The sequence below is a fragment of the Macrotis lagotis genome, chromosome X (genome assembly GCF_037893015.1).
Source record: "Macrotis lagotis isolate mMagLag1 chromosome X, bilby.v1.9.chrom.fasta, whole genome shotgun sequence".
NCBI lineage: Eukaryota > Metazoa > Chordata > Mammalia > Peramelemorphia > Peramelidae > Macrotis > Macrotis lagotis.
In genome coordinates, this window is record NC_133666.1 from 535,432,588 (window position 1) to 535,456,198 (window position 23,611).

A 23,611-nucleotide genomic window follows, 5' to 3' on the forward strand; every position below is an offset into this window, starting at 1 on the left:
CTGAGATTCAGGATGGGTTAGATCCACATGACTTCATCCTTTTATCTCCCTTAGGACCTAGTAAAGTTGGGTTTGATTTTGGTTTTTTTTTCAAGGCAATGGTGTTAAGTGACTTTCCCAAGGTCACACAGCTAGGTAAATATTAAGTGTCTGAAGCCAGATTTAAACTCACATCCTCATGAGTCTAGGGCTGATGCTCTATCTACTGCACCTCCTAGATGCCCCAGGACCTAGTAAAGTTCTTTGCCTTTAAAGCCTCCCTGCCTGGCATATAAGATGCTTACAAATATGGTTACAGTTGTTGAAATTTTAAAAGGCATTGAAGGCCTGGCTAGTAAATAATCACCTCCAAAACTAGAGTCAGTGGTCCTCTTATATGTTATTTGTCTCTTTTAAAATTATTGTTTTACCCCCTTACCTGCCTCAACCGTGTAGTAAAGTGGCTATAGTCAGGAAGACTTATGTTCAAATCTAACCTTGCTGCATAACCCTGGGTAAGTCTTCAATGTCTGTCTGACTCAGTTTTCTTATCTGCAAAACAGGAATAATTAGAATACCTTTCTTTATAGAGTGGTTGTAAGGCTCAAATGAGATATTTGTAAAATGTTTAGCACAGAACCTGAAATTTAGTGGGTGCATAATAAAAACTTGTTCCTTTTCCCCTATTAGAGGAGAGCAGACTTTTTTCTCTTTCTGAATTTTGTGATTATATGCTTTTTTTGCTCTCTAATACAATGTACCTTATTTGTGGACAAATACTGATAGCAAGGATACACAAAAAATAGCAAATATATCTTTATCTTAAAATGTGAACTTTACATTGACAAGAATAAATATGATTTGTAAATAAATAAGTTTTATGAGGCTGGGAAATATGGTGAGTAGAAGTTAAAATATCACCCTACAAGCCTACTCTGAAGGGCAGCATTTACCTGGCATCTATTATTAAGCTCTTTTAAGTATTTAATCAGCTTTCACCTACTAAAAGTACTTTTCTTTTTTAGATTTTTGCTAAGCAATGGGGTTAAGTGGCTTGCCCAAGGCCACACAGCTAGGTAATTATCAAGTGTCTGAGGCTGGATTTGAACTCAGGTACTCCTGACTCCAGGGCCAGTGCTCTATCCACTGTGCCACCTAGCTTCCCCTAAAAGTAGGTTTTAATATTGTTGACTGTTTTCATTCCATTTCCCATTATACAGTTCATAAACAAGGACAAAGGGAATAGGCACAAAGTTGTGAAATAAAGAACTTAAAATTGACTCATGAAGAGGCTGTAATCAATACAAGGAATATGTAAACAACACATGTACATTTGAAATTGTGAGATAATGCAGATCTTCCTCAGTGAGATACATGGCCACTAAGAATAGACTAGCCTAATAATCTGGCAAGTTAAAAAATCAAGTAGAAGAGGAATGACTATTTTCCACATAATGACATGCACATGGATAGGTAGCACACTGAGTACTCATAATCTTGGTTAGACACTTCAGATGAACAATAAGGTGGGCCAAGAATTGAATAAAAGGAAGAAAAGCAGGCTGGATCCCATTGGGAAAATTAGTAGTTTGAACAGTCTCAAGCTAGCTCCTGACAAACCTATCTTCTTAATACCAATATTCTTCTAGTACTGCAAAAAAGGTTATGAATCACGGACCATTACAATTTCCACAGATTCAAATCTGTGAGTCATCCACAGGGCAATGGAGCAATGCACAGCACATGTCAACAGATTATAAGTTATACAAATAAATGATCAGTGTTCGCTTGTGGCCAAGAAGTGTCATAAAAGATTTCATCAATGACACTGGGAAATACGATGGACCAATCAGGAAGTGAGAACAAGGAGTAAGAGATGCACTGAAATTCTTAAAATAGTAACAACAACTATGACAACAAAAGCCCAGAGAAAGGCTGCTAGGTTTTGGAGAGGTCCTCCAAAGAAGAACTTGAATAAGAATTATACAGGATGAGAAGCCATGAGAGACTGAAAACTGTACCAGTGGAAATACTAACCATGCTTATCAAGTCAAAGATACATAAGAAAATCAAAGTCTAAGTTGAAAAGCATACCTGAAGTTCTAAGCAAATACATTTTCCAAACTTGAATGATCTTTAAAGTAACTCAGTTAAAACGTTATCAACATTCCCTCCCCACCAACCCCTCCAATTTCCAAGGGCTGTTTAAATCATAATATGTTCTTTGTTCATTTCTGCACAGTTCCTGATGATGTTGAGATACTGTTCCCAAGTAAAACTTATTGGCCCTCTTGAAAGTTCACCAGCTGCAACCCAGTGACTTTGATGGCCTAAGGAATAGCCTTGGCAAAGTATCATGGAGGAGCCTGTGGCTTTCCTCTCCTTCTTCCAGCTGAGATTGGTATGTTGATGCAGGGGGCCCAAAGAAGATACAGAAGGAGGGAAATTGAAAAAATAATAAACAATAAAATATAAATTACAGAAAGCATTCACAAAGCCATCATGATTTTATTATCTGGCCTTGAGAAGGAATTTTGTATTTTCTGTCAAACTATGCAGAATATGCATTGTAAACATTCTGCACCACCAGTTCAATATTTTCTTTCATGACTCAGAAAGACAAGAGCTGTGTAATGGGAATGTTGAAAGACAGGGGTCCATAACTCTGGTGGCATGAATCAAGATTACAGGAAAGATTCTTGTCAAGGAAATGAAGAAAGGTCTTTATTTTAATTTTATTTTATCTCTCTGTTTCATGTTAATTTTTAAAGACACTCCATGAGAAGCACTATGATGTGGTGTCTAGAAAGCTAGACCTAGGGGCGGCTAGGTGGCACAGTGGATAAAGCACCGACCCTGGAGTCAGGAGTACCTGGGTTCAAATCTGGTCTCAGACTGTGTAGCCTTGGGCAAGCCACTTAACCCCATTTGCCTTACCAAAAAAAAAACAAACCTAAAAAAAAGAGCTAGACCTAATAATCAAGAAAAAATGAATTCAAGACTTGTCACTGACACATACTTGCTTGAACTTGATGACAAGTCAATTAACCCCTCAGTGGCTTGAAAAAACTCTGGGACTCAAAGATACATTCTAGTTGCCACTGAATTGATGTTCACCTTAGTGATGAAATCACAAGTCTGAACCAGAACAAAGCTACCAACATGCACTTTGATTTGATTTGTCATCCCTTCTGCCCTATTAATGAAAAATGATAAGAAATTTTCAAAAGGGGATACCTTTGGTCATTTTAACCTAATTTTAATATAATTTGTTACATGGGCAGAATTTAGATAAATTTCACTAACTAATGAAATAAAAATGCCTGACATTTGTTCTGTCTCCTACACTGGGCTGAAATAACCAAGGTTATGAACATTATCTTATGGGTCCAATTGGTGTTTTGGAGGTAAGAAAGGGGTGTAAATATTTTTTAAAAATGTTTCTTACTAGAACATTTTGTGTGGAATGCTAAACTAATCTTAAAAGAGGTGTTAAATTCTTGGGGCTACAGAGAAGAAAAATGACAAGTGAAATGAAAACTGAATAGCATCAAGAATAAAAATGATTTGCCAGATTTCATGAGGATTAATTTTAAGGCTACCCCCTACCTTTGTGAAAGCATTTCCCTCCTGTGATGAGGGATTCTGCCAAATATTTTTAATGCTCCAATTAAAACCTGACCTCAAACTTTCTGAAAGGCTCTCAAATTCTTCTTTTCAGGATTCCACAGGCAGGGGCAAAAAACATCCTGACTGCAAAGGTTCAATCTTAGTACTCTGTCATTTTAGGATTCTGAAGCTCACTGTGACATGGTCAAATCTGTGTTGAACACTGAGCACTCCTGTCTTGCTGTGCTTGGAGAGGTAAGGAATTGCTCCACAGGGGCAAAGCCATACACAAACACAAATGAAGAACAAATGGTCAGAAATCTATTCCCAATCCAGGCAGACTTACACAATAGTTTTCCCAATGTATAAAAATGCTTTCTCCACAAATTCACGAACACTGTGGACTTCACCAGTAGCAATGACAAAGTCTTCTGGTTCATCGGTCTGCAACATTAGCCACATAGCCTAAGGAAAGAAAAAGAAATATAGGCTGAGCATCTCATTAGGTGACTTTTATCATATATAATACTGTATAAACATATTTCTTATGTATAGATAACCAGACATGGTTTCAGACAATAAGGAAAATGGGTATGGTTTCCATTTTGGGTGGTAACTGGTTCAGAGAGAACTTGGAAGAGAATTACTTCAACTATAGCACAATAAAAAAACAGTTAAAAGACTTTATCTAATTTTCCTTCTGTTTCATATATAAAGGGGAAAAAATAAGAAGGTAAGTGTTAGCCTTTAGAAGAGGAAATTATTTTTAGCAGTGAAATGATTAATTTTAAGTCCAAGAAATCAAGCACTAAATAATTTTGTAATGCAAGCAAATCAGAATTACATAATAAACTATAGTGATGCTTTTAAAAAATGAAATGATCTGATATTCATAGAGAAAAGCAAAAGTCACATCTATTATAGTTAAATATTTTAACAAGTTAACATTCCACACACACAAAAAAAAGACTATCCTTTTTCTTTAAGTAGAAGTTAAGGGTCAAAAGACACATATGTAAATGGACATTATAAAAGACAAACTAGTAGTAAAAGTTAAAGCCAGTTCCAATTGGCATGCTTAACTAAAATGGTAATTTCTACACATAAAGTCTTCCAGTCCTTTTATTATCAAATCATGCTACTGATTCTAATTGTTTTTATATTTGTATTACATTGAGAAATAAAATTTTCTATTTCTTTGAACTTGTGAGTTGCAGTGCATTTGTAATAATCCATGAATTGTAAATTATCTGAGGAAATAGAGAATCTTCAAGATTGACAATGTTATGAAATAATAAAGAAGCCCAACCCTTCTTCACATTAATATCACCACTATCCATCAACAAACATTTTGACAAACTAAGCACTCTAACATTTTTTTCACATAGTAAAAAAACCAAACCAAAACAAAAATACCTAAAAAAAAACCAAAACTTAAAGAAAACAATGTTAATAGATGTTTAAGTGATAATGAATATTTTGCAAATCAGTTTATTAAAAACTTTGAGAAGGTTTAGTTTCTTTTTTGGATATGCCACTTGAATACTTTAATACCTTTTAGCCCAAAGTGAATCTGTCATTCTCAAGGAAAAATAAAACCAAACATATTTTCTTAAAAGTGTTATTTTTAAAATCTCTTGTGACATTTTGATTTTTGTACCTTTAATTTGTGGAAGATTATAGAAAAAGATTGAAGACAAGTTGAGCCATAATATATCTGCCCTTGACATTAACTTCAGCTTGGGGTTTAATTAATATATTTGGACAATAGAAACAGTTTTATTTTTCTTCCTGTATTAGAGTTCTTATCAGTCATGTAATGATATCTGAATGACTGGAATATATTGCAAGCTGGGGAAGAGATGTCTTCATTCATATCACCTTGAATATCTCAGAATTTTATTCTGAATCAAAAGGTCATAGAGAATGATTAATGTCATAAACCCCTTTTCCTTTTTTTAAAAAATTAAAATATTGGCATAATTAGCAATAAAGAATTTGAGAAAATAAAACAATTGCACACACATATACACACACAGACACACATATATAGATATGGGCAGGGGGGAGAGACAGATTTTTCTTTGCACATTCAATAGAGAGAATTCCATGCCAACTTCCATAATGTTATGTAGATAAAGTTATAGGTGGTTCATATACAACTGTTTCAAAGTATTTATGAGCTGTGTGGTCTTGGGTAAGTCATGTAACCTCTAACTGCCTCAGTTTTCTCAACCATAAAATGGGGAGAATAATAGCTTTTAACTCCCAGTGTAGTTTTGAGTAAAAAAAAAAGTGAAGAGTCTTGTAAAGCACTTAGTAACAATAATTGGCATAAAGTATGGCTAAGGATGAGGAGGATGTTCCTTCAAGGATCATCACATATGCTACCCCTTTTGCAAAACTTTCCCAAATGTTTCCAGTTAAAGGTAATTCTCCCTACCCCATCCCTAATTTCCTAGAAGATTTTGCTTAGATCTCTTTTTTCCTGTCAAAATATCCTACCTCTACCTCATATCACACTTAGATCTGTGTGTGTGTGTATGTATATATATATACATACACACACACATCCTTTATAGCATAATGTCAACTCTAGGAAGGCAGGAGACATTTTTTTTTAAATAAAATCACAGAAGCAGATGAGACTCAGGCCATATAGTCTAGCTCCTTCTAAAAATCTCTCCATGGTATCTGCATTAAATGAATGACAAGGAAATAACTTCATACATCATCTTAGGTTTACAGGTCATGTTGTATTAACTATTGACTCTCAATGGTTTTTGACCAAAAGCAAAAATATTTTGGACTGATCATTACACTTGTTATTCATACCCTAAATATTCCTTTGAGCTACAAGGAGTAGCAGACATTGCTATTCTAGTTTTATAGATATGGAACTAGAACATATACTGACTCATGATTTATATTATTATATAAGAAAGTATAAAAGAAAGAATGAAAAATGAGAAAATATTTTGACTAATAATTGGAAAAGCCCCTGATGTTGGGAAAGATTAAAGGCAAAAGGTAAAGGGGTAGAGGGAGAATAAGATGTATAAGATAGAATACAAGCATATATAGATAGATGGAAATAATGAACATGAATCTAGACAGTCTTTGAGAGATTGGGTCATTTAGAGTCAGATATGACTGAATGACTGAATAACAATAACAACACAAGAAAGTAGGAGAAACAGCAGCACCTGAAAAAAAAAGTGCTCTCTTTATTCTAAAATGAATATTTAAAAATGAAACAACCCAATGTTATTAGAGTAAGAACCTTGAGCTCTATCTCTTGTAAAAAGTGGTAGTACTTAAACAGCTACTTGTCAACTAGTACCTTATAGATTCCATATTATAGAATCTTGGGAAGATGGGAGGCTGGGGTTGGGGAAGGGTACAACCTGTGACTTTGGAGAAATGTGATGATCACTGGTGATGTAGGGCCAGACCTGACTAACAAAAACTTTTCATAATCCAAAGCCCAAATCAGTTCTCAGACTTTTAAAATTCATTAAAGACTTTCAAAAATGGTAAGAAAATAGTAAATTATGGTTTAGAACAAAATTTATATTGACATATTTCTGCATATAATTGAAAAATCACTATTCTTCAATTTGCAATTATTCCATTTGAAAGAAATTCAAATAAAACTTTATGGATCACTTGGTTTGCTTTTCTTTTCCTTTTCAAATACTTCATAATGTTAGAATGATGTGAAACCAAGTAGCCAAAGAAATCATCTAACTAGTTACATGAAAGAAAATAAAGGCTTACTAAAAAAAGGAGAAAACAAAATATTGTTGCTGTAAATAATGTTTGTTAGTAATTTTTCAATTAGATAAAATCAAGCCAACAGTTACAGATAGCTTCAAATACCAGGCTCACACTGATATTGCTTTTGTCAGCCAGATAGAAGGTTCTCACTTTCACTATGGTTAGTGCCAAGAATCTTTATTTTTCCATCAGACTATTTGAGCCCTTTGACCTATCAATTTCTAGGCATTTCCTTTAAAGTTCATATTATACTAGACTTCAGGGTGGGAATGAAAAAGAGAGGGGGATATGCAACTCCAGATTTATTTGTCATTACTGGATGGTTTGCTGGTTTTCACAGAGGGGGAAAACTTTGTTTAAATTTCTACTGAGCATAATTAATGGTTATTGGCTAGTAAATGAAGAACAGGTGACACTTTGAATTAGAAGATAAATGATCTTGTGTTCTAGTGTGATAATGGGTGAGTAATTTGCTACAAAGCTGAAACCTAGTGCATCCCATCATAATGCTAGATCATGTCCAGGACACAAAAGCCTCTGTGTGAGAGGTATTCATCCATTCACCTCCACATACAGCTGCACAAGTTGTTTTGGTCCATTTGTTCTCTGATGGACAGCAAAACTGAGGCAAAAGTTCACTAATTCTCACCTTCCTGTTCACATGCTGAACCACACGACCCATGACATAGCTAGGCCACAATCTGTGATAAAATTGCTGCCTTGTTTAGGTTTTTGGACATCAGAACTATTTGGGGATCATCTGTTGTAGAAATCTCTCTCCCATACATGACATCCCTCTGAAATGATATGGAAAAGGATGGGGTCTAAATTTCCTCCAGTTCTAGTATTTACATAACCCATTTAGGGATTACTGTATGTAACAATCCAGTTACTTTTACCAGGGACTTATTCTTGTTCTTGATTTTGATTATTAGTATCAGCCACCAAGAAGGGAAAAAAAACCCTTGAGGAGTGCATTAGTGTTTCAGGTTCTTCAATATGATATAATATTCTTTAAAGACAAATGTATAGCACAATGTCTACATCACATTCTTAAGGTTCACAATGTTGAGTCTTATTGGGATTCCATACACTTTACATTTGAATACTATTAGAAAAATAATTATTGAATGAAAACATGATTGAAGTAAAATAGAATAAACATGTTTATTCTCAAAACCTACATTATGATAGCTAACAGACTATTTTCATGTTTCTATTATTGATAATGAAAAATAACTTTCCCACAAGCAAAAGTCAGTCTTCCAAATGATGAATATAGGTAGTGAGTAGAATGGAGAGATAATGAAATAATTTTCATCTAAGCTAATATTCTTTCAGAATAACTCTTCATTAGTGAAAGAGAATGCCAACTAACTGCTCCTGATTCTGTGCATGCCTTTTGGATTGTGGGCTGTGTTTGCCTCCAAATTCTCAAGTCTACAATTGCTTCCACTCCTCCATTAACCTCCAATTCAGCATCCAAGCCAGAAACACTTATTAACCGAGCTGTCATCCATGAATAACAAGATTTGTTAATCAAGGTTATGTTTAACTACATTTGATTCCCTTTTTTAAGCTTGTTGCTTCTGTGCTGTTTAATTCAATGCAGAAACTACCTATTTTCTGGAAAGGCAAGGAAGTTTCCAAAATAATTTAAATCTAATAAGTCTGTGCCTGATCTAACACATTATCTTTCATAAAGACATGGGCAAATGTTGAACCCATGATTTCAATGGCCCTGAACCCCTGAAGAGGAACTATCTCTAAATGCAGGCCAACTAAAGGTCTGCAACTAAAAGTCTTGAGTGGGGCTTTTTCAAAACCTTTTCTGTATTATTGAGCTCTTTGGAAGTCTGGTGAACCCAAAGATTCCCTTCCTGGAGCAATGTTTATTAAAACATAAAGTAAATTTCATAGGATTATAAAGAAAACTAATTATATTAAAATACAGACGTAATTTTTTTCCCATCCAAGAACCTGTCTTAGAGAGTTGCTTCATGCAAATAAGAAGTCAAACATTTTGTTTAAGACTTGTTTGTCTTAGAAGAGGTATTTGAGTTCTGCTAATCCTGGTTCCAAGACCAGTTCTCTATCCACTATATCCATGATGCTTCATGTTGTAACTGCCAAATAAATGTTTATTTAATCAAAAGTGAATCTCTCTCTATTCTATGTCTCTCACACACAACACACCCCCACACACATAATCTCACTCTAATTCACAGAATGGTTATTAAGCTTAAACTGAACTAAGATTTTTGGGATACCCAGTCTATTCATAGACTTGTTTCTGTAGTCATTTCAATCATATCTGACTCTATGTGATGCCAGTTAAAGTTTTCTTGGTAGAGATACTGGAATGGTTTGCCATTTCCTATTCCAGTTCATTTTACAGATGAGGAAACTAAGGCGAACACAATTAAGTAACTTGTCTAAGGTTACATGGCTAGTAAATATCTTAGCTGAATTTGAACTCAGGTCTTCCTGATTTCAGGTCTAGGTGTTCTATTCATTTTACCACTTAGCTGCTCACATGTTCATACATAGACATATACAAATAATGCTAACCTTTTCTCCATTCACAAGATTTAACTTTTAAGTGTTTTTTGAGGTGTTAGAAGCTGATATATTTTTATAAAATAACATCTTTTCTGGAAATTACATTTAGGATTTTAATAGTGTCATTATGTTTTATGTATATGCCTTTTGTAGACCTCTCAAGAAGGTCTGGAATCTGTGAAAAGTGGTCACTTTTTCTGATCCCATTAGCCACCTTGGCTCCATTTTAAATGTCCTTACATTGAACAAGGTATGGTTTCAAAGAATAATAGGTAGAAAGAGTACCTGTCAGAGAACAAAAGAAAGAACCCTGTGGATGGCATGTTGAAGAAGAGAATTTCATTTGGGATGCTGAAATGCTGTTTCTAGCCCCAAATGTAGACTGACTGTGAACAAAGTGAGATGGTGAACACTTGGCATGTTTCCTTCTTGTTTTCTAATCTGAGAGGCTCATTCAGGCTCCAAGGGAGGTAGAGAGGTATATTGGTCTGAATATTCACCATTATTGCCTTATAACCATCCTTGGTTAGTATACTAGTTCCTGGCTAGCTATTTATTTTCCCCAAACCATTCAAAAGGTCATTTACAGGAGGTTGAAAGGCTGGTAAGTCAGGGGCAGCTCTGCCAATCAAACAGTTTTGCTACACTTTCAACATTCCAGACTTCTGTAAAAACAAAGGTGTTCAACAAATTGCTTTCTGTGGGGGTGGGCGGGGTGGGGGAAGGGAAGTCAGATTGGAGGAAAAATTGTAAAACTCAAAATCTTTAATAAAAAATAATAAAAAAGGTGTTAAAATTCAGGTAATTGAATAGCTTTTGGTAACTCGGGGAGGGGGGAATTCAGTGTCTGAGTAATAATAATGTTACAATGTACTTTGCCATTCTGCAGAAATCATCCTTATGGCTATCAGAGATATTAAATAGTTTGAATTAGTTCTTACCCAAAACATATTTCTCTGGGCAAAAGGTATTTTATGTGCAAGAAGCAGATTAATAACTTTATGTTATGAGAGAATGGGCTAGTCACATCCTGAGAGAGGATAACTAGTGAGCAATCTGTATGTTCCAATAATACCTGCAAGACAGTAGGAAAAAGTTGGATGGAGGACAAACATATGAGCTACAGGGCATGGAAAGGTATGGCAAACTTGCAACATGCCTTTTTGGAGAGAATATGCACATTAATGAGATCACAGATAGCTTTGACTATTGTGAGTAGAGCAGGATAAAAACTAAAATTGAGTAAAAAGTGGTATTTATTTAATAGTGACACAGAAGAGTTAACTCTCATGAAGAAAGCTGATTAACACCAGGAAAGATGAATGGTTTAGAGCTGAATTTCACCCACAATAGAGTTTCTAGTGCTGTGTGCAATACCCCTGGAAATCTTTACTGTTTGCTTTCTGGTGGATAATGAAGCATGGTATGATCAATTTGCCTTAGGAATAGCAATGCCCTGTCAAGGGAATTAAAAGAAGGTGGGTGGCTTAGCCATTCCAGATCAAAAAATTATATTATAAAATAGCAGTCAACAAAACTGTCTTGTACTGGCTAATTTAACAGAGAAGTGGATCAACGGAATAGAGTAGATACCAAAGAAAGAATACTAAATGACTATGAAAAGCTTAAAGAATCTAGTTTCTGGGCTAAGAACTCACTATTTGACAAAAACTACTGGGAAAACAGGAGATGCTATGGCAGAAATTAGGCAGAGTCCCAGATCTCACCTATACCAAGATAAGATTGAAATGGGTACAAGATTTAGACATAAGGGGAGAGACCAGAAGCTAGTTAGGAGAACATGGAATAGTTTACCTGAAAAACCTATGGAGAGGGTAGGAGTTTATGACCAAAAACAAGAGATAGAGAACATTATAAAATGCAAAATGGATGATTTTGATTACATTAATTAAGAAGGTTTTGCACACATAAAACCTATGCTGCCAGGATTAGAAGAAACACTGAAAACTGGAAAATAATTTTTATAGCTAGCAATTCAATAAAGGACTCATTTCTAAAATATATAAAAAATGGAGCCAAATTTATAAGAGTTATTCTTATAAGAGTCATTCTTCATTTGATAAAAGGTCAAAGAATATCATCAGATAGTTTTCAGGTGAAGAAATTGAAACTGATCTATACATGCTCTAAATCAACTTTGATTGAAGAAATGCAAACTAAAATGACTCAAGGTAGCATCTCACATCTATCTGATTGGCTAAAATGACAAAAAAGAAGAATGATCAATACTAGAAAGGAGGTGGGAGAATTGGGACTGTTGGTGGAATTGTGAACCAATCCAGCCATTCTGGAGAGCAATTTGCAACTATATCCAAAGAGGAATAAAATTATGCCCACTCTTTGATCCAATGATATCACCACCAAGTTTATATTCCAAAGTGATCATAAAAAGGGGGAAAGAACCGCCTGAACAAAAAATATTTATGGCAGCTCTTTTCTGTAGTGGCAAAGAATTGGAAATTGGGGGGATGCCCAGAAACTGGGGAATGACTAAACAAACTGTAATAAATGAATGTGATGGAATATTATTATTCCATAAGATATCATGAGCAAATGAATTTAAGAAAAATATGTGAACTGATGCTGAGCGAAGCAGAACCAGAACACTGTACACATTAATAGCAATAGTGTGTGTGATGGTCAACTATGAAAGACTTAGTTCCTCTCAGCAGTACAATGATCAAAAATAATTCTAAAAGACTTCAGATGGAAAATGCCATTGACATTCAAAGAAAGAACTATGGAATCCAATGCAGACCAAAGCATAATATTTTCACTTTTTAAAAATTTGTTTTGTGTTTTTTCTTTCTCATGCCCCCCCCCTTTTTGGCTGTGATTCTTCTTTCATAATGTGACTAACATGGAACTGTTTAACTATACATGTATAAACATATCAGATTGTTTGCTGCCCATAATGGTGGGGAGAGAAAGAAGGGAGATAGAAAAATACGGAACTTGAAATCTTATAGAAAATCAAGGGGCAGTTGTATACAGCTGGATAGAGCACCAGCCCTGGAGTCAGGAGGACCTGAGTTCAAATCCAACTCAGATACTTAATAATTACCTAATTATATGACTTTGGACAAGTCACTTAATGCCATTGCTTTGCAACACCCCCCCCACACACACACATAAAAAAGATAATTGAGTAGTGATGAGTGAGATTTAATATAAATAAGAAATATATAGAAAATAAATGTTGAAAAATATCTTTACATGTAATTAGGGGGAAAAAGGAATAGCATTGCCCCTCAAAGCACCAATATTTGCTTCAGTTTGCTCATCTATAAATGAAATGGGAACTAGAGAATGAAATGGAAAAACCACTCTAGTATCTTTGCAAGAAAATGTCAAATGGAGTCATGAGTCATCAACAAAATAAAAGATTTTCTGTAATTGTCACTTTCTCAGGTGTAAATCCCCACATTGATAATTTTACAATCAATTTTCAGGAGCCCACTTAAGCTAGCTCCAGCATACTCCTGGACTTTTCCAACTAGGTTTCAGTTGACATTTCCCATATATTATCTATAGCTATAAAACATAACAAGGGACATATGAGCTACAAACAGGGTATATCAAAATATCATACATTCTGATTTTCCTTTTTCTATTCTTAGGAATCTTAGTTTGCTAAATTTCCTCTGAGATTGAATTTTGAGTCAACACTGTTACAGAATCTGAATCATGCCACTCTTATTCTCTGGGTGTCATTCTACTTCTTTCTAATGACTTCTGAACTTCCTACTCATAATCAGGAGTCTCAGCCCACACAGGGTTGACTGCTTGGGTTTCTCAGAGGTAAGATTCTATTGTAAGTATCTGCTGAGCTACACGTGCTACTGAGGTTCATTAGGCTTCACAGAGTCTATTGGCACAGGTTGGCAGGCAATGATGAGAAGAGGAAGAACTATCCAAAGCCCCTCCTTTCAAAAGAGACAGGAATGTAACAGGGAAGCTTTGTCCAGACTAACAGTATAAATTTTTTTTACTGGATGGTGGTTTCCTTTATTTCTTGCCCAAATTCCTTGTCTAAATTCTGACCACTGAGGACCAGTCTTCTTTTTTGGATTTATGAAACTTCAGAAACCTATTCTGAGTTCCTGATTCTTGATGTCTGAATTGTCTTCCAAGATTCTGGGTCCTCTGCTTTTGTTGACCTTTGAGGTCTGCCTCTGAAGCCTGGACTTGGTTATCCTGTCTCCCTTTAACATAGCTCTTGTGTCGTCCATGCCTTTGCATGATAAACTATAACATAGCCCAACCATGTATTCATTTTAACTTTCTTGATGAGCAAAACAGATTGTTAATGATTCACTCATTGTGACCCTTTCTGTTGTTCATGGAGATGGTCCTGATATAATTTGGTATATTCCCTCTAAGGAAAATCCATGAAGGTCTCCCTGATTTCCATGAAAAACAACACTAAATTTTGCTCTTTTGCCAGATGAGTATTTTTAACATTCTTTGTTTTGCCACTCTGGCAACTATTAGTACCTAATAAAAGGCTAATATAATGGAAATGCTGTCATAATTTCCTACATTAAAAACTACAGGGCTGGTATAGGAATGGTACTGTTATATAGCACATATTTTATTTAAAATTTTAAAACATTCTGTCTTAAATGTCAAATTGTTTTTGAAGTACACAGATATTTCTAGATTTAGAATTTAGACAATTCTAAAGATGGGGAAACTGAAGTAAAGAATTTATTTAGTTCATTCAGTGAGAGTTTATGAAACAGATTTCAACTTTACTAATTTAACTATGAAGATACAGAATTATCTTACATTCATCTGTGAAGTACTATCCCATTTTAGATTATAAACTCTAAAGGTGTGGGTTAGGTCTAGTCAATGTGTTGGCTGCAGCACTCAGCACTATATACTGAGAGAGCTTATTAAATTATTTTAGAAGATGATACCATATATCCCTAAGGCATGTAAATGCATATGTAATATATGCATAAACATAAAAGAATTGAATTAACATAAGTATGTTTTGTAAGGGAAGGGGGTCATTATAAAATTGAGTACTACCTGTCTCATGAAAGATAAAATAGGAGCTGATTATTTCTACACAATTATGAAATAACTATAATTTTCTTTAGTGACAGTAACACTTAAGTAACACAGTTGTTGCTTCATCCTATAGCTTGGAAATGAAGTTTTGTTTATAACCCCTTTTAACAATGTGCTGTTAAAGTTTCACACACCCCCAACCCTCAAACACCCCAGGAAACCAAATGGTTCAAGGAATGGTTACAGGAATGTAGAAACTTTCACTTTCACTACAACTTAAAACTTGTCCCCACCATGCTATCTCTCCCCCATCCCCAACTCCTAAACTACCTGCCAGCATCTTGGCTGCTAACAGTTTATTTTTCACTTCTCCCAGGTATTTTCAATTATCTATTTGTAACTTTAGGGTCCAGAACAGTGGTGTCAAAATCAGACAGAAAAGAATCCTTGCTATGTCTTACTGATTTAGACAATCACCAATTAACACTATTTAGTTGTACTTATTTTTAATTTACTTTGTTAAACATTTCCCAATTACATTTTAATTTGGTTTGCACCAAATTAGTTTGGTGTTTCAGAGGGCCCCTGTGGCCAAGCTCTTATAACATCTCTCACCTAGAGAAGCCAGGTTAAGATTTATACCACCTCAAACAGAGCCTGGTCTAAGAAAGGGAGCTGGTATCCAGATTCTGTTTGCTACTGGTGCCAAAACACTTTTGTTTAGATTTCTGTATTACTTCAAACCTAACATCTTTGCCTGGGGTTCCTGGTTCATGCTATTTCTCTGGATTTTGGGATCTGTGACTATTCTGACCTCCAAAATGATGTGATCCTTCAAGCTTCACCTGATTGGTTCTGACCAGTATTTTATCCCCAATCTGAACTTCTGGTTATGGATTTGCTTGAACACTCTTTTGGGCTAGCCTGCTCTAAAAAGCCTACCCTACACTTTGCCAAATATCCCACTACTGATCTTCCAGCCAGTCACTAATATTTTGTTACCTGATTGGGAAGCATTTGTATTGGTCTTTCCTAATTGCTAGGGACATCAAGAGACTGAAGATTCTGTTATATGGCTATGATCTACATGACCCTTTCCATTACTAACAAACTTCCCATTATCTTAGGCATCTTTTATTTCCATCATTCTGCATTCACAGAGAACTAATTTTATTCTTATTTCCCTTTTTCCTTCCCCTCAAGATAAAATACTGCTTCCCTGATCATCCTTCCTGGTACTGGAACTATCTTCTTTCATTTCCTCCCTAACCCCTAAATATCTGACAGGAAGAGGAATAGGCAAATACTCTTTGTCCCCCCACTTCCCCTTCCAGACTACAAAGTTGACATCATGACTTGACAACCTTTTCTCCTTTGAAGTCTGCCCCATATGCTACCTAAAATCATCTATCAGTCATTCTTACTAGCAAGGCAATCAGAAAGGTAGGAGAAAAATCAGGAGTGAGCAGTGTCATGAAAATTCTTCGGGACAAGAGAACGTCCAGGAAAAGAGTACAATCATTTAATTTTCTCATTTTAAAAGAAACCAAAAATTGCAGCTGAATGTAAGGATGGTTTGAAGATTTACTTTAGAGGCAAATAGAGGAGCTAGCAGATTTGGTTTTGTTATTCATCAAAAGGTAAGAAGAAATATTTCAGAGATCATATTAAAATGCTTATGATTTGGGGTGGCTAGGTGGCATAGTGGATAAAGTACCGCCCTGGAGTTAGGAGTACCTGGGTTCAAATATGGTCTCAGGCACTTAATAATTACCTAGCTGTGTGACCTTGGGCAAGTCACAACCCCACTGCCCTTGCAAAAACAAACAAAAAAGAATGTGCTGCACAATTACCATAGGCAGGGCAACTTTGACAAAAAAAGTAAAGGAAAAGTAAAGTTTCAGAAATGATGCTCCATGTTGGACCATGTCATCCCCCTCTAATAACAGACCTCCAAGTGTGGAGAATAAACGATCCTACCGTTTAGTATATGACTAGACTAATACTATTCTCATGAAATATATTCAGCAGAATTCAAATGGACAATCAAATGGGTTCAAAATGGAACAGAAGGAAAAAGAATAGATAGAATGCATTCTGGAAATGTGTGTAATATTTTAAGGAACCCTGAAACAAATCTAAATTTTTATCACTAATAATCTTCTTGCAGTGCTATATAGTATCAAATCAAGGAATACCAGAAGATTCCAAGGAAACAAAATTGCAGGTCACCTCAAGGGTACCATAATGAGAATAAGGAGGCTATAGAATATGAGCAATGAAGAACTACAAGGAAGCAATGGTATAAGAGAAGTCATCAAAAAGATATAGGACCATAAAATGATGAGGTCATGTAACAAAAGTAAGCAGAAACCAATGGATATTGTGTGACATTAGTACTCATGTAATGAAAAAAAGGCTTAGAAAGGTTCTACTATACTGGACCCCCATCGAGTAGTTATGATAGGATGGGGCTACACTAAGAAGTAGTTGGGTTATAGTATTTATTAGTGAAAGAAATATTAAAGAAATATTATTAGTATTATAGCTACATTTTCAGTGTAGGATGGTCTTAATAAAACCACAATTTATAGCATTGATTCTCTGAGAAATTGCATTCCAAGTCTCAAAAAATGAACTTATGGACAAATTTTTGGAACAAAATTGTTCATATGTTGGGAACAGACTGTACAATATTTTCCTACTTGTCTAATGACCTTCACCCCACCCACTAACACAAATATACACAGATATGTACCTCAGTAGCAGTGCCAGATAATTTCTCTGCTTCTTGTAGTCTTTCTTTGAAGTGGATTCGGAAGGACACATGGGCCATCTTTGTAACTTGAAATTTATTTACATCTTAGGAGTGGCTCATTCAAAAGCTTTAAGCGCTCTTAAAATATAATTTGTTCCAATATCCACACAATCAAATCAGGATTTCAATTCTTTCCAACTCTATATTTTAAATGTTCAGTAAAGTTTAAGAAAACTAAAATTGGCTCCACCCCCCGCCATGGTTGTTACATACGTATGAACATCATGTAAGTTTTTGTAAATCTGAGTTACAAATTTTTCTTTCTGCTTTGGGAGATATTTCATAGCAAAGTTTCTGTTTTCATAATCATTCCCTAGAGAATAAATTTGCAACAATCCAGTCTGAAGCAGGTAGGAAGAGGAAGTCAGTTTCAATTAACAAAATCTTTTGAGGGGTGGAAAAAAAATCTCTCATACTAAGAAGTGTTCATGATAAAGTCCACTCTAAGTAATCACCAAAATATCTACTATAAAACAAAAGATGTCCTTGAAAAAAAAAAGGATATAAATTCAAATAATCAATAGCAGAACAATGAAATTAAATAAAAAGCTTTTTTTGGTAAGTTTAAATTTCCTAACATTTCTTAATAATAGCTGATTATACATTAACTTTTTTTCCCTTTCTTAGTTTAAAAAATATAAGCAGTATAATCTAGATAGACTTTAAAGGTCAAGTTCTGAAGAGCAACCTTCCTTGTTAACACAACACAAAATTTTTCACATTCATTTCATGTGAATGAACAATGTCTTTATTGTTCCACCAACACTAATTTAGTGTTGTATTTTTTGCGTGTGTCAATGAGTGTCAAAATATTGTTCTTTTAATACATGAAAGTATTTGCATAGAGCTTCATTACTGATCTTTAGATGTTAGCCAGAGGCAAACTAAAACAGTGGAGCTCTGGTTGGGAAATCTCACTAGCAATGAAAAGTAAGAGGCTTAAATGTATTCTGCTTTTCTGCCAACTTTCCCCCCCCCCCCACTTCAAGTACACAATAGTTTATTTACCCAGCAAGTGGTGACATTGAAAGTAATGTCTGAGACAATAAAACCATATTTCACTTAGGAGATACAAGAAAAGGGAACAAATAATTGATTCAATTTTGTTAAGAATAAAACAGAAAGGTGTTCAAGGAGGAAAATAAAAACTGAGAAGAGGAAGTTTCAACATCCTGACAAGAGTTAAAAAATAACCCAATTCAAAGCAAAAGGGAAAAGCCATGACTGAAACTGGGAGGACTGGGAGTTCATTCATCAATGAACTGAGAAACACATGGGTAATTCCTATTAAGTTATGCTTTTCTTCATCAAGCAGACAACTATGCAACATCTTTGAATTGTTTGCCTTTATCCTAACTAGCAAGAAGTCTAAAGTAAACAGGCAGATTTTTCTCACACTCATCAAATGAGAAGTTCTAAAACCAGGTATTTGACCCAGTTCCCAAACTTTTTCCCCCTCCCCAGAATTAATTCTTTTGCTATTTTGGTACATCATGAAAAGACAACATGGCCTTTCACAAAAGTGGCAGTCTCCAGCTGATGTGATTACTCACCATGAAACTAAAGGGTTGTACCCAGGTTGCGGTCAGGAAAGAGCAGTCCCAGAGATGGGTGCCAGAGAAGGGCTAGTAAAGGCCATGCTCTCACCACAAGAAACCAGACCAGACTTTCAAGTCAAGTGTTGGCTTGTAGACATACAAGTTAATCAGCAATGAAATAATCATCACAATGTACTTATTGATCACACAGTGTTTATGACGCAACTTTTGGCTTACTGAAAGATTCAAGTTTCATTCTTTCTGATTCTCTTTCCACAAACTGAGAGTATGGACAGTGGTATTCATGAAAAGACAAATGTGAATTTTGCTTGTGATTTTAATCTTCCTGGGAAACCCTGAAGTTTTCTGGGATTTTGAAAAATGAAGGGAGCTGATGTTATGGTCATTTTAAGATAGCCACTAGTTTTTTCCAAAAACTAAAGTTGTGCTTTTGTATCAGTACATGTTTTTAAAAAACATACATATTTAAGAAACTAAACCTGACCAAAAAAATGAAATGATACAAAATTGTGCTTTACTTAAATACTAAGAAATGCCTTTTTGACACTATTAGTTGATTTTGATTTTTTAAAAATTCCTTTCTAATGATTTCATGCTTAAAGTGACCAGCAAATTAAGGTATAATTCATCTCTTCCATTATGATTTTGTAATGGAAGCAATTGTTACAATTCCCCAGATGGGGAAATTCTTTCTACTATTTGCAGGTTTGAGAGTTAAATAACTTTCTTGGGGGTCATACAGAATGTGTGAGGCAGAATTTGAACCCAGGTTTTCCTGACTTTAAGGTCAGTTCTCTATCCACTATATTATGATGCTAAGGAAACAGTTGCTACACTTTAAATTTTCACTTAAATTATTCATGCATATGAAATTGTCTAACCTATGATTAATCTTTGTTTCCTGTTTCCAAATAAATGCTTGCTAGTCCTTCTGTGGAAAATAGAAAGAGGGTTAAGTTTGTCATACCAGCAACCTGGTAAAATATTCTACTAGATTACTGGATAAGTGAGAATGATTCAGAGAACTGAACATGGCCTGTGAATCCTTTCACCTCTGAGCTCTTATTCTGAAACTAAGGTTTTATCTTACATTTCTCACCTGAGGCTGAAACTTGAAAACAAGTTGCTACCATTAATTAAAATGGGAAGGACAACTTTCCAGTAATCAACTGTTCACCTTTAGAATGATAAATTAACTCTCTTGGGATGTAAGGTTACCATTTAGAAAATTAAGTGTTCTAGTGCATTCAAAGGACAGCATCTATTCTCAAAGAGTTAATTTCTTGGCCAAAAGATAACTAGTTTATTTCTAATGCACTTAATTTGTGCTTGGTCTGTGCCATAGGATCATAGGATTTAGAAGTGGAAGAGATGTAAGAGAACATCTAGGATAGGCTTTAGATGAGGAAACTGAGGCCCAAAGAGGTTAACTTACCCAAAGTCAGTTGCAGAACTGAGATATAAATGCCGGTCTTTTGGCCCCCAAATCTATTGATCTCTATCCAGTACTATGTCTACAACACCTAATTTCATGTCTTCAGAAGGCAAAAAGCATGCCATTTATAATAGGTCTTTACTACTGTGATAGCAATATGACCATTCTTTTTTCTTACTTTTCCTTTAACTATCTTGATACATTTGCCATTGACTACTTTGAAAATAGGTATTTTTAAATGTTTAGATTTTAAAATAGTGAAAAAAAAGTCAATAAATTCCTAGAGCAACAATGGGATCTTTTAATTATCATGGTTATAAGAATCTTAATAATATAATTTATAAAACATTAAAGCATAAGATGCCAACTTCTCATTGTATATTTCATGATTCTTGGCACTGCATATTGCTCTACCCCACTTTTTTCTTTCAAAAAAATGGGCTAGGGAAAAAGGGGGGATCTCTTTGGAAATGGTGAAGAGGACATTTATTTATGGAACTCTGAGTTACTTCAAGGCTCCAAGGTAGAGATGAGAAAAGTTAAACTATTCTATCTCTTCAGAATGGAAAGTGCTCCCCACTACTGAAATAAATGTTTCTAGATATCTGTTGAATTTGTCACAAACATTTCTGGAATAACTATTTATTATGAAGAGATTTGTCAATTCAAATACAGTCTGACATTATTTATACTCAACCTAAGACACTTCTTGAGTAAAATGAAATACTATCTTTCACATCACCCTCTCCTGCTAAACTTTCTTCAGAATTATTAAACTTGAAGCACAATTTTTTTCAGTAAGAATGAGGTATGGAAAGAAAGTAACCCCTAAAAACCCCCAGACACACACACACACACACACACACACACACACACACACACAGAGACAAACATGTGTGCCCTTGAGCTAGTTTCTCAGCAAAAAATTCAGTGCTGTTATTTCAGTTCTACCCTTTCAACAATCACATGCTGGAAGTATTATCTATTTACAGTCAGGGAAATATGGGTGTGAGACTATAAGAATACACTTATTCAAAACAAAAAGTAAATATGCATGGCAGAGCAAAGATCAGTTTTACAAATTTAAGAGTTAAGTTAGCTTCAAGGATTTCTTTCTGTTTCTTTAGTAACACAATGTATTTTCACACAAAAATATATACAATCGTGAAAAAAAAAGAGATCATAATAGGGAAAAAAAGGTTCTTAGGGCACTGCTCCAGGACTCTAGACATAAAAAGTACCAGTTTTGGTCTGTCATTACTTTTAAATCTTTTTTGTTTTTGTTTTTTTCAAGGCAAATGGGGGTTAAGTGGCTTGCCCAAGGCCACACAGCTAGGGGAATTATTAAGTATCTGAGACCGGATTTGAACCCAGGTACTACCTGACTCCAGAGCCGGTGCTTTATCCACTACACCACCTAGCTGCCCTATGTCATTACTTTTATAATAAAAATGCAGTGCTCTGAGAACTTTCAAAATAGCTGTTGAAGGATGCTTTAAATTGAAATACAGTGTTTCAATGTAGCTTCAATTAATAGCCTACTCAAATTATTACACTGTATCTTACATTTTTTTAACAAATGGATCTATTAATTTCTTTAAAAATCAATATTTTCCCCTTCAGTTTTGTTTCTAATATATCCTTTACTCATAGGCATCTCAGAAAAAAAACAAAAAAAGAAAGAAAAATAAAAACATTTCAGTAAAACTGTTAAATCAAATTCAAAAGTATATATGTCCAATACTTAGAGACCTCACCTCTGTAAAGGAGGAAATTTCTCGCTAATGTATTAATTTCACGCATATATTTTTTTTAAAGCCCAAGGAAAAGGACTGTCAAAAAAGAACTTTTGAAATATGAGAGGTAGACATCTGAGAAGAGCTTTAGTTTCTTTGTTCTAAAGAATAGGCAGACTTTGGTTGTCATATAAAATTACTTAGGCTTCTTGATAAAGTGATTATTGAATGCACACCTCTTATATGAGTTATAATAACCCAAGTAGAATGGCAACTGAGGTGTGGACACAAATATTAAATAGTAGCCTTAAAAGGTTTTTCAACACATCATTAAATGGTGGTTGTTCATTTTGAAAGCTGAAATTTAGATTAAGTTGGAAGAATAATAATGATAATGAGAGTACCATCCCTTTATTCAGCATCATTTTTCTAATCAGCTTAGAAGTTGAGTTTGACAGTTTCCAAACTTCACTGTTTTGTTTGGCACAAAATACTTCCCCTCCACCCCTCTCTCCATAGTACTAGTAATACTACTAAGAAGAAGGTAATAGGGAGAGTTGACCCATTCAGAGCTGACCAGGGAGGATTTGATCTGGAAAATTTCTCATTACATAACAGAAAACAGTGATCTAGCCAAGGGTGGATCCAGATCTCAACAGTAAGACCAGGCTTTCCCCAAATATGTAAGTTTATGGCAAACAGAGTTCATGTGACAGGTGAAGGATATTTGCAATGTTTCTTTTTACAGTTAATTTTTGCCATTTTCTTTTACAGATGGAGAAACTGAGAGCTGCATATAGGATTGACCTTCAGAATGATCACACAGTGACAGCTTAAGGAACAGAAGCCAGATTTCCTGATTCCTTTGCCAGTTTTCCACCCAATCTACCCTGTCTAAATGAAATAGTTGAAGTTTAGTTTTGATAAGCAATTCCATGAAAACACATCCTATGCCAGATTTTCTCCAGTACCCAAATCAATCCCTGGTAAAAGTAAGCTAAGTGCTCTGTTTAATTTTAACTCTTTCAGGCCATTAGAAAACCATTTAGTGAAGTGGTAATGTCTAGAAAAGCATACATATGGGGTGATA

General features: G+C 34.9%; 1 protein-coding gene across 2 annotated transcripts in view; it reads right to left on the reverse strand.

The window, feature by feature from the left end:
- The window catches only part of GMDS (GDP-mannose 4,6-dehydratase), a 741,723-nt gene that overhangs the window by 148,869 nt on the left and 569,243 nt on the right, over positions 1 to 23,611 (reverse strand). For both annotated transcript variants that reach the window (XM_074199506.1, XM_074199507.1), the window contains one exon: positions 3,935 to 4,053. In XM_074199506.1, the coding sequence (XP_074055607.1) occupies positions 3,935 to 4,053 (119 nt within the window). The remainder of the gene's footprint in view (positions 1 to 3,934; positions 4,054 to 23,611) is intronic.